Below are 11,851 nucleotides of genomic sequence, written 5' to 3' on the forward strand. Positions count from 1 at the left end.
AGGGACCGCTACCGAGACAAGGAGAGGGAGCACGGCAGTCGCCACTAAATGGCCCTCTTCACCACCACGTGGTAAGCGTTTGCCGTGTTTTTTATTCCTACTTGAAATTCAATTCAGTAGGCGACTATTTACTTGGGTCTAACTCGCTGAAGCTTGTCATGGGCATTAGAATGAAAACCAGAACGGCCCATAGGTTGTGACCTAATCCCTCCCACTTATCTTGAAACCTTGTTTCCAAATTCGGAGGCTGTGTGTCGCGATACTACGGGTGCTTCTGCACGCGCCAGATGCTTGACATGAGAAAATGAGGCTTGGAGCAATGGGAATTGCATGAAAGAAATTTTATTTTTTCATGTGAAAACAAATCACTATTTCTTTCTTAAGTGTACCATGATAACTTGGTCAGGTAAGTGTACAAGACATTGCAATTTCCGGTTATGGTCATAACAAATTCGTGCAAGTGAATTTGCATAAGTACATCTATTGTAAAAACCACTTTTTTAAAGCAAACCATAGTTTTCAGCAGAAAGAAGCATCGTCTGTTTGGTAAAATACCACGCACTGAGCTCACAGCATCAGAGGGAGGCTTTGCTTAATGTGACTCAGTCTTGAACGTTTTCTTGACTCGAGGCTTGAGACTAGAAGCAAAAAAAAAGGAAAATGAAAATAAAATACGGAACGTGGTTTCATCAGCTGCAGGAGGAAAAAGAGAGAAGAGGACAGTGAAATGCACAGATTTGGAAAGGAAACAGCTATCATGGAAAACACGACACCCACCTAGAATTTCAGGTTGCGACGGCAATGAAGCGGTCACCAACAGATTGCCGCACGACCGATGCGCTGACGATGTGTCCGTAATCGTCCACAATCCCAACATTCACTTGGATACGGTAAGTGCGGGAACTCCTCAGACTGATCTGCAAGACAAAGGAGGGCAGTTTCTGGTGTTGAGCTTTTAGTTTGGAGTGGGGAAGGGAAGGCGTTGGTCTAGGGAACAGACTGCATGCTCATATTTCGTTATTCTTATGACATACATATTTACAAACAAATTTACTCTCCATCCCAGCCTTGCGAAAGTAGAGGTCCAGCAAAGGTGTTGAAAACCAACACTGCTACTGCTAAGGGGGTTATGCGATGCTTTATTGCTTGAGAGTAATGGTAATTGTGACAGCACGCTGCCCCTATAATATAATAATATTTGGGGTTTTACGTGCCAAAACCACTTTCTGATTATGAGGCACGCCGTAGTGGAGGACTCCGGAAATTTTGACCACCTGGGGTTCTTTAACGTGCACCTAAATCAAAGCACACGGGTGTTTTCGCATTTCGCCCCCATCGAAATGCGGCCGCCGTGGCCGGGATTCGATCCCGCGACCTCGTGCTCAGCAGCCCAACACCATAGCCACTGAGCAACCACGGCGGGTACGCTGCCCCCTATAGCGGTGCTGCAACAACATTGAAGTCATTTGTTAGGCTGGTTCTTTTACATACGAAATGCTAGGAACGTCGCTCCTCACGTTGCATGTTGCCATCACTGTGGCAGCTTGCGCAGCAATAATCGTTACCGGGAAATGTATGCAGGGAGCACCACGTGCATCGCATTGTTGTCAGGACCGCCTCATCAATTATGTGGTTTCGATGATTGCTTTGCGCTTGTTCTTTATTGAAATATATACTGTTCTCTATACGTTGCATGAGCGATTACAGAGAATGTACGCACTGTTCACTTCGTTTTGCTAACTGATTGAAGCCTGTACCACACTGGGGTAGGGGCCACTGCTCTTGTCTTAGTACTGTCGCCAGGATGGGTCCAAAATTTTGACGATAGATGCGAACATGAAAAATGGTGACCAACTAGAGGCTAACAGCTTCGCTGTAAAATCAAAATCCAGCCTGCTTGAAGCACCAATATTTTAGTGTGCGACTGGGCAGCCTACTCAACCCGAGTGGAGTGCCCACTTACCTGTAAGTAAAGCAGTTTAAACTGCATTCAGTGAACCGATAGCGTTCGCCATGCACAATAGTGTGAACGGCACCAAACACTTCATGAATTAGTTCGGCACAAAACTGGCCTGGCACCTCCTGCACTCTCAACAGGCTCCGAAAGCATGGGGATTCAATTTTTTTTTTGTATACCACTCGCTAGTTGTTACCAGAGTTTAGTCAAACCCACAACTTCGTGCTATCAAGCCACACTGCACAAACCCTGTACAGAATGAATCAAACGCAAACATAGAGGCATTTCAGTGTTCCACTGGTGAAGCAAATGACAATGCAGGCCATCCTGAAACCAGCTAAGAGTGCATACACATTGAACCTGCCGGTGCCATGCTGTCGGTATAGTACTCATCGCTTTCTCTCTACTTAAGGACAAGGGTTCATTGAGCAGAATGCAATTGTGTATTTTTTCATTGAGTCATAATTGAGTAAAGCATGTTGTTTCGGATTTCATTGTTTCGGATTACATGGGAATCCGTTTCCACAGATTCCCATGTAAATTTAAGTACGGAAGTGCCACCGTTTATGAAATTTTCTACCTGCACTCGCGCTGTTTCGGTAAATACTCTGCGACGGTGCCTGACGCTGCGTCGCGATCATTGCAAACTAGGTAACGTATTCCGCAACTGTTCTTAGTCGTTCTGTGTGGGAATGAAGCAGGCCGTCAATGCACAAAGCATTCGCTTCATTTTTTTTTTTTTTTTTGAGGGAAGGGGGGGGGGGGGCGTGGCGAAAGGCGTGCACCGATCTAAGGTCGTGCGCAGGCGTTTCTGATTTTTTATTTGTTCTGTTTGGTCTTAAAGCATCTCTCCTATGACAATATTGCGCGAAACAAGGGCCCGGACTGCGTATACTTAAAGCGGTTGTTGATGACTGCGCGTGCGAGTTTCCCGACAGCACGCGAAAGCGCTCATAGCTCTGGAAACCGGGCGCGCTGGCACACTCACCGTCCCGCTCACATATTGTAAATCGACACTACTGAAATGTTTCCGTGTCATGTGGCCTTTTTGACAAGCATTCCGCAACTAAGCTGGTGCATGGAGCCATGTATCTCGTCTTGAATGCACACATAGCGGCTAGGGGGGTACTGCGCTTTCTTTACATCCGAACGTTGCCGATTAAGTGATTGGTGTCAATTCTCGTACATCGCGTATAAATTACAAAACGTAAGGAGAAATAGTAATCTTTGCGGCGCCGGTTACATCGCAGACTAACTTTGATAGTATGCGGCGGGCCTCTTACGGCGCGCTTGTCTGTACGCAGTCACTTGGCCTGGACAGCCGCGCTTGTCGTCTCTCGTATTCCCCGCCATATTAGGGAGTTTTAGTATTGGGGACGCAAGGCGTTGGGGCCCCAAGCGCTTGGGTGCGTTTGCGTTTGCGTACGCAAGCAGAAACGTGTTATAGGTTAGCGGCCCCAAACGCAAACCGCAATGAGGTCGCATGCGCTCGCAGCACCACCAACGTCTGATCGTTGCTGCGTTATCATGTTATAAAATATGAAATGAAGCATACGAAGTAAAGTACATTAAACTCTTTTTATTAGAAGCAGTTAATAGAGAGGTTTACAGCGTCCGGTAACGGGGTAAACGCAGGCTGGGACGTTGGGGCGGAGCCATGAACTAGAGCGTCTTGCATGGTGCTGCCACCTGGTGGCGCAAAGCTCAAACAGACAAAACAGCTAATATTGCAGTAACGAAGTATATTTTACTTTGCTGCTGGTATAAATTTTTGGCAGCAACACAATTAAGCCATTGCCGATAATTTACGCCAGCAGCGAAGTAGAATAGACTTGGTTACAGCAATATTAGCTGCTTTTGTCGATTTGAGCTTTGCGCCGCCAGGTGGATGCACCAAGCAGGAGGCTCCCGTTTATGGCTCCGCCCCAACACCCCAACTGCGTTTATCCGAATACCGACACGCTAAACCTCTCTAATACACATAAAAACGACGTCTGTCGACACTTGTCGAAAGATTTATTAGATTATCTACCCGCTAGCAACTCGTAAGTTCTCCTACACCGCAAGAGTCACGTGGGTAATGTGACCTCTTAGGGGCAGCGATGTTTTCGGCCGCTCCAACAACCCAAGGACGCAAGTAGACGTAGCGGTCTGCGCATGCGCAGTAACGTCGCCCCTAGTTCTTGCGTACGCAAGCCGCTTGCGTCCCCAACACTAAAACTCCCTATTAGAGAGTTTTAGTATTGGGGACGCAAGGCGTTGGGGCCCCAAGCGCCTGGGTGCGTTTGCGTTTGCGTACGCAAGCAGAAACGTGTTATAGGTTAGCGGCCCCAAACGCAAACCGCAATGAGGTCGCATGCGCTCGAAGCACCACCAACGTCTGATCGTTGCTGCGTTATCATGTTATAAAATATGATATGAAGCATATGAAGTAAAGTACATTAAACTCTTTTTATTAGAAGCAGTTAATAGAGAGGTTTACAGCGTCCGGGAATCGGGTAAACGTAGGCTGGGGAGTTGGGGCGGAGCCATGAACTAGAGCGGCCTGCATAGTGCTGCCACCTGGTGGCGCAAAGCTCAAACAGACAAAAACAGCTCATATTGCAGTAACCAAGTGTATTTTACTTTGCTGCGGGTATAAATTTTTGGCAGCAACACAGTTAAGCCAGTGCCGATAACTTACACCAGCAGCGAAGTAGAATGGACTTGGTTACAGCAATATTAGCTGATTTTGTCAGTTTTAGCTCTACGCCGCCAGGTGGATGCACCCTGCAAGACGCTCCCCTTTATAGCTCCGCCCTAACGCCCCAACTGCGTTTATCCGCATACCGGACATGCTAAACCTCTCTAATATATATAAAAACGACGTCTGTCGACACTTGGCGAAAGATTTATTACATTATCTACCCGCTAGCTGCTCGTAAGTTCTCCTACACCGCAAGAGTCACGTGGGTAACGTGACCTCTTAGGGGCAGCGATGTTTTCGGCCGCTCCAACAACCCAAGGACGCAAGTAGACGTAGCGGTCTGCGCATGCGCGGTAACGTCGCCCCTAGTTCTTGCGTACGCAAGCCGCTTGCGTCCCCAACACTAAAACTCCCAGCGTAAAACGGAGCCTCTCCTTCGACATCGCATCGCTGCGTGTCCTTGGAAAGGTCAAGGACCGCGCTTGGAGATACCAGAGGCTCGTAGGCCACCTGCATCTGCAGGTGCGCACGCTTTCGTCTCGCCTCATCACCTCTATCCCCGCCATATTGAAACGTTCTCTGCGCCACCTATAGGCGCTGGAAAGTGCGAATCACTCGGATGCATTGAATTTCATTAAAATCGGTCCATGAGTGATCTCAGAAAAACGTTTTTTTTTTTTTGCGTTGAACAGGCCGCGTCGGAGTTGGGCCCGAGCTAAATATAAGGCTGGGTGCCTCAATGCGCGCCTCCTGCCCCGCTCCGTGCAGGGTGGCCGCATTCTTTGAACGGATCGTTTCTGCGCCGCCCGGCTTTTTCCATCTCACTTTCAACGGCCACCACATGATGCTGACGTACGCTGCCTGAAGCCTACTCTCCCTTTCCCCCTCTATCCCCTCATCTTTCATCCCCCGCCCCCACCCCCAGTACGCTGCACCGTGCTCCCATATGGGCTGCAGAATTGAGCGTACTTTCCCTCTCCCAAATCACGAAGAAGATTACTAGGTGCTGCGCGCTGCGGTTCTCTAATACTTCGACAAATGGCTGGCGATTATTTTCACGTTCGAGACATCGAAAAAGAAGGCTTCTATGGACGGTGAAGATTAAACAGTACAATTACGCGTCCGTGGGCAGTGCGAGTAAGCCTTACAAAAATGCCTGTTAACATTATTTAGAACATCTACCAACTTTCTATTTACTTTATTGAGTCTATTTACATTTACATTCTGGTAACATTTGTTCATACACTGTCAAAATGCTTCTTTCTTACTTTTGTATAAAGAATACTTTTAATACACAGTCAAAAGACTTCCTTATTACTTTTGTATAAAGAATATTTTAAATAAGCCGTTAAAAGATTTTCTTCATACTTTTTCACACAGAATATTTTAAGTTCCCCGTCAACATGTCTTCTAGCTTTTGTCTATATAAAAACTTTAGCACTGCGTCAAAAGGCTCGTTACTTTTGTGTAAAGAATGCTTTACAATACATCATGAAAATATTTTTTTTTCTGAAGGACATGTATCCTCAGTATGTCCACAGCTCGTACTTTTTGCAGAGAAATATTAAGAATTGGAAGTAACTTGAGAGTTTCAGAATGTTTTGTAACACGCATTAATGCCGATATGTAACATACTCAGGAATCAAGCTCTTTGTTTTAAATCGTAGCCCCAATCCAAGTCGGTAGCGAATTGACAGAGTGCTACTAAAATGTTTAAAGAAATATGTTCGTAAACTGTTAGAACTAACCATTATAAAGGTTCTGCGGGACTACGTGAGCGTGCGGTGACGTCAGCACACTCCGAGAAATTTGTTTGCGCTACACCACCTGACCGGTGTGATAGCGGAGTACTGTGCAGGCCGCGCACCAGTCGCACAGCTTTATCCCGACCTTGGGGCTGGTTAACTAAAAGCCGATTTACGCTTGAGCCGTGACGCGTGCGGTCGTGCAGAAAACTGCGCACTTCGCCCACCGGTTTACAAATTTCGGTATACGCTGGGCTCGCACATGCAGTGTAAACCGAAATGTGCGTACCAGTCTGCGAAATGCGCAAATTCTCACCCCGCCACATGCGTGGTACGGGCAGGCGGGTGGTGCGGCGTGGAGCTCGAGCGTAAATCGGCCCTTGACCCGCACTGCTATTGCAAGGCCGCCAATTAGCTTTGCAACGAGGTAATCAGTTCAGTGCACTCCGCGATATAAATAGCACGCTCTAAGTTGGGACGTGTATGCACAGTATCGTCACGCTATTTGTTAAAAAGAAGAAAAAGAGCCGGAACTCATGGTAACACGGTGCTGGAACGTTGCCGCTCAAATATCCAGAAGGCTGCAATATACAGCTGCTGCTGAGCGAGCGCGAGTGTCGACCTGAGTAAGCGCACAGGTAGAACAGAAAGAAAAACCTGGACTCTGGGCAGGTAAGACGTTTCTGTGAAAAAAAAAAATGAAATTACCCTTACCGTATAAAAAAGAAATGTAGCTTTGTGCGCGTCCCTATTCGCACGCTTTCGTCCCTGCCTCCTACCGACGGCTTCTGCACGTTAAAGGTAACTAATACGACGTTGCACCTAAGTGAAGGCAAAGTAACTATGCTAACTGATCTGCTTTACGGCGATGATAGCTTGCTGTGTGTGAAAACAGATTGAAAATAAATAATTACGCACTCCTAATATTCAGTGATTTCGCTTCACAACACGGCGACAAAATTTTGAGCTCCAACAAGCGGTCACCATGACATCCGTAATTATGGCATTCCAGATACAAAGAGCCAGGATATCAAAGGCCATGATTCTGCCGTGCTTCGGGCGCCTGAAAACTGCTAACGTCATAGCCGCCACGCTTCGGACATGTATTTGACTATAAAAATATTGCTACAATAGGCTTCAGCATTATTTTGCGCTGGGCGCCTTGGAGCAAAATTTTGTCTTTGAAAGCGACAAGCGCTAAAGGATGTTCTTGCGCAAAATAGGATAACCACATAATTTATTTAATACGACATTATTTTTCTATGTTTATTACATTTGGAGAAAAAAAAAGCCGGTTTTCAGAACAATATTTGCCTCGAAATATAAAAATATACAGTCCCTAAATGCACAACAAAATTGAGCCGGCTGTCTTGTCAGGTGTTATTTTTTCAACCTCTGCCACGAGGTACATTCCTCGAAGTGCAGTTCCCAGAAAGGAGTGCGCACAAAAGAGCCGGCCGCATTTTTCACCGAGAGGCGACGAATGTCTAAGTGTGAGTCAATACCATCCCAAGGCGGGAGGGAGGGGGGAATATTTCGGCGTAAAAAGGGGCTTCAGTTCTGCGGCGGTCAAGGCGAAGAGGATGGATGGAAAGAATGACACCTGCCTATCTCGCGCATGCGCACAAATTTGACATGGTCCGAGCCGAGGCAAAGCAAGAGCCCGTCGCAATCGACTGTACCACGCCAGCTTCGCATAGGAACTGATGGCAATTCTTCGTGATTTGGGAGAAGGAACGTACTACGCTTAATTCTGTGCTGCAGAATTAAGCGTACTTTCCCAAATCACGAAGAATCGCCATCGGTTCCTTTGCGACGCTGGCATGGTACGGTCGGAAAGATGTAGGCGTTTCGTCGCGCATTGTAGCAGCAATCTAGCTATTTTTGCTGCTGTTTATGCTTATGCTGTGTTGTGGATAATTCATCGTTGCAAGCCGACCAGCAACGTGTTTGCGAAGCCCACAGTGCTTTCTTCGTTCCGTGATGTGAACGTTTCTGCAGCTTCTCTGCCAGCTGCGATGCAGTGTCGTGTGAGGTGATTTAATATTGGCACCCTCCGTGTTTTAAACTGCACGCGGCACAAATAGCGAACAGCGGTTCCTCAAGACAGCACTGCGTTGAAGTTTCATCTGTCTCCAAATTATATTAGAATATACGTTCTTTTCTATCATTCTTCATAAACATATTATTTTGATGTTCTTTTACTTCAGTTTCTTATGCCGCATTTTGGCAGGTTATTATTGCGCGAGCAGTAACGACGTGAAATGTTTTAAGAACGATTTTCTTGCATACTTTAGCTATGCCGCGTCATGCTGTTCGCTTGAAGTTCCTATAAACACGAAGCATAAAAATACTTCGTTTTCACAGCGTTCGCAATGACTTAATGTCTGGTAAATATTGTCTGATCATGAACTCATTGTTTGCTCTTTCCTACTCTGGCTGTACAGGATGAGGACGATGTACAGGACGGTTCACAATGACATACGGTTCAGCGAACCGGTTCACAATGACATAGGTTGCACTGGTTAGACAAGTGCGAATGTGAAAGAAAATCGTTCGCACTTGTCTAACCACTGCAACTTATGTCATTGTGAACCGGTAGTTTTTGACACTGATATTTTGTTTTCGAGTAAAAATAAACGAACTCGTCAAAATACAGAAGCGTTCCATGCAATAAGGCGTGCTTAAAGATGCATAAGTCAGCGATCGGTTGCTATCACCGACAAAGAATTCGTATTCTTGAATACTGCTTCTATAACAGCGAAAATGACCGTAATCAGAGTTTCTTCTCCTTGGGGCATTTGGTCATGTGTGCCGCATTTTTTTTTAAACAAGACGTAGTGACCAGCCAGAAATCAGGAAGCGAGAACGGGAGTATTCTGTAAGGGTCCAACAAATGGACATGTCGATTTCGTCCACTGCTAAAGTTCTGCTTAGCTGGGCTGGAGTGCGCGTCAGAAGGAAACAGGCGGCTGCAGCCAATTCAGCAGCAGACGAAATGGAAATGTCGACTAGGTGGCCACTTGTAGAATAGCCTCCTCCCCCAGGTAGCGACGAGTATAATTGTAAGACCCCGTTCCTCCCTGGGCTAACAAAAAATCGTACAGGACAGTACGACTTGTAGCACCCACGCCGTCATGTCTTGCTCACGGATTCCCCAAATGTCACCGGGCCAGCTTTGAGCGATAGCACACTCCACTAGACTGAATATTTACGGCACTAGAGCTTGGTAAAACCCAGAGCCTTCTGACCAGGGTGTTAGTGCAAAGCGTACGCTTCTTCAAACTCGCCAAGTATTGTGCACCTTACGAACGGCGACCCAACTAGCAATCGCGACTAAAATGTGGAAGCGGTGAACGAACTCTTACCGGAGGCGGGTTCGGGATGTTTTTCTCGTTGGAGAAGAGCTTGAGCTTGGAAAACGACAGCACCCGGCCGTACAACCAGAAACCGGGCCGCGGTGAATCCGGGTGGCAGTACTGACCAACTGCGCAAGTCCAAGGATACACTTTAGGGCTTAAATTCACTTCGCCACAAACAGACAAACACAAAAATGTAAAGAAAAACGCCTCTCTCGGGAGGCGGCGATAAGGCCGACGACGATAGCGTCTCGCTCACACTTACCGCATTGGCGCCCAGTGTAATCCGTGAAGGTGAGCCAGACCGTGTACTGCCACTTATCCACCAAGTTTGTAATCCGAAACTCAGGCGCTGGCTTCATGAACCTGCATGCGAGGGAGATAGTCGAGGCACGGTTATTTTTGACGAACACCATTATCACGCGATGAATACGCAAGCACGTCTCGAAACGAGCAGCTATAACACGATGATTGCACGATGCCATGCTGAGAAAGACATGAACAGACAGCAATATGCCTGGGTCGTGCATAGGCGATTGTTCCTAGAATCTGAATTACGCGTTGCCTGTTGCCATGAACATGGGTGACCCAATAAGCTTGTCCTCAACACTGCTGAATCGGTGTAAACTGCAGGGATACCTTCTCAAATTGAGACGGTGATTATCGTTCGTGTCATTACTGTCCACTGTCTTTTTTTCAGACCAACATGTACACCACGATGTGGAAGGTGAGGCTTCTCGGCAGGAACGCTAATGTATGTTCGGAAAGCTCATGCCAACAACAGAAGCCAGCATGCTAACCTGTGGAGTAGGATATTTCAACGCTTCTGAAAGCGAACCGTTTTGGGATCGGCCCCTTGCACAATGGCGCATAACCGCGTCGGCTGTAAAAAACACTCGCCTGCCCTGTGTGTGTATCAGCAGTTCTATCCTATGCAGCAGGAACTCGTGCTGGTTGACGAGGATGACATGGGGAAGCATGGCCGGCAGTCTCTCCACGATCGCCCGCTGTGGATCCACCTTCTTCTTGGGAGGGAACTGGGGCCAATCGCTCCAATCCTGAACTTGGTCCGGGTGGTCACTAGGAAAGTCCGCCGGACGGACGAGGTTTGGCTGAATCCAGATCTGTGGCTCGCTCCTAACGAAGACGGCTGTGGTGCCTGAGGTGGACGGGTGCACGCTTTCGATGTCCTTCGACTGGGACGGGCCGGCCAGTGGCTCGCTCCCAACGACGACGGCTGCGGCGCTGGAAGTGGACGGCACGCTTTTGACGTCCTTTGACTGGGACGGGCCGGCCGACGCGACATCGCTGTTTCCGCTGTCACTGCCGGAAGAGCTGCTACTGCTGCTTTCGTCGCTGCTGCTATCGTCGCTGCTGCTCGTCGACAGCTTGTCACCGATTCCCATAAGCATGGCGTAGCCGTACAGACTAGGGTCGAGCCCAGCAGCAGCGGAGGTAGAAGCACGGCCCGAAGACGCCATCCTCGAGGCACAAGTGGAGTTGGCGGAGTGTATCGTAGGGAGCGCGACTTCAGTAGGTCTCCGATGGTCGAGTAGCTGCCGTTTGCTGTGCAGCGACTTGTATTATGGCGTGCTCGGGAAGTGGGCTACTGCAGAAGGCATGGGCATTGCTTTTTTTGCTATGTTGACGACTTTGAAAGTATTTGGCACGTGCCCACTCACGGGTTCGATTTCAATTGGTGCCCATTGGTGTATAGCTTAGTTGGCTTTTCAACATAGGCGTGTCCTCGTTCTACGATTTTCTCCTCTCCCTCGAACCGCAGGTGGCCGAAAAACTTGTCTGGAATTTCTCCTTTGTTGTGACATACTGGACGAACATGTACCCCCCCTCCCCCCTTTCTTTTTTGGAGGACGTATGACCGGCGGGAAAGGACACTTCAAGGTGGATGGCCTGCTGTATTGCAAACTGAGTCATGGTGATTCAGCGGGTGTATATTCTCGGAAAGAGCATGGATAGCAGAGAATAAAGGAGGCGAGATGGTATGGCACCTTAGCGTTTGACAGCTGCAAATCACCGCGATCTCTCGCAAAAGCAGCGCCTGCCTTTTTACGAATGTGTAAGGCCAGGGGGAAGCTAGATACTC

At 47.9% G+C, this 11,851-nt stretch overlaps 1 protein-coding gene across 1 annotated transcript; it reads right to left on the reverse strand.

The window, feature by feature from the left end:
- Positions 1-533: 533 nt before the first annotated feature.
- Positions 534-11,404, reverse strand: LOC139057509 (uncharacterized). The gene is made up of 4 exons (XM_070535878.1): positions 10,013-11,404; positions 9,757-9,875; positions 778-917; positions 534-638 (listed from the first exon to the last, which is right to left on the reverse strand). Exons 1-3 carry the CDS (start codon positions 10,275-10,277, stop codon positions 786-788), a joined length of 516 nt encoding a protein of 171 aa, XP_070391979.1. The 5' UTR covers positions 10,278-11,404; the 3' UTR covers positions 534-638; positions 778-785.
- Positions 11,405-11,851: the final 447 nt, after the last annotated feature.

The sequence above is a fragment of the Dermacentor albipictus genome, chromosome 3, assembly GCF_038994185.2.
Source record: "Dermacentor albipictus isolate Rhodes 1998 colony chromosome 3, USDA_Dalb.pri_finalv2, whole genome shotgun sequence".
In the NCBI taxonomy this organism is placed as follows: domain Eukaryota; kingdom Metazoa; phylum Arthropoda; class Arachnida; order Ixodida; family Ixodidae; genus Dermacentor; species Dermacentor albipictus.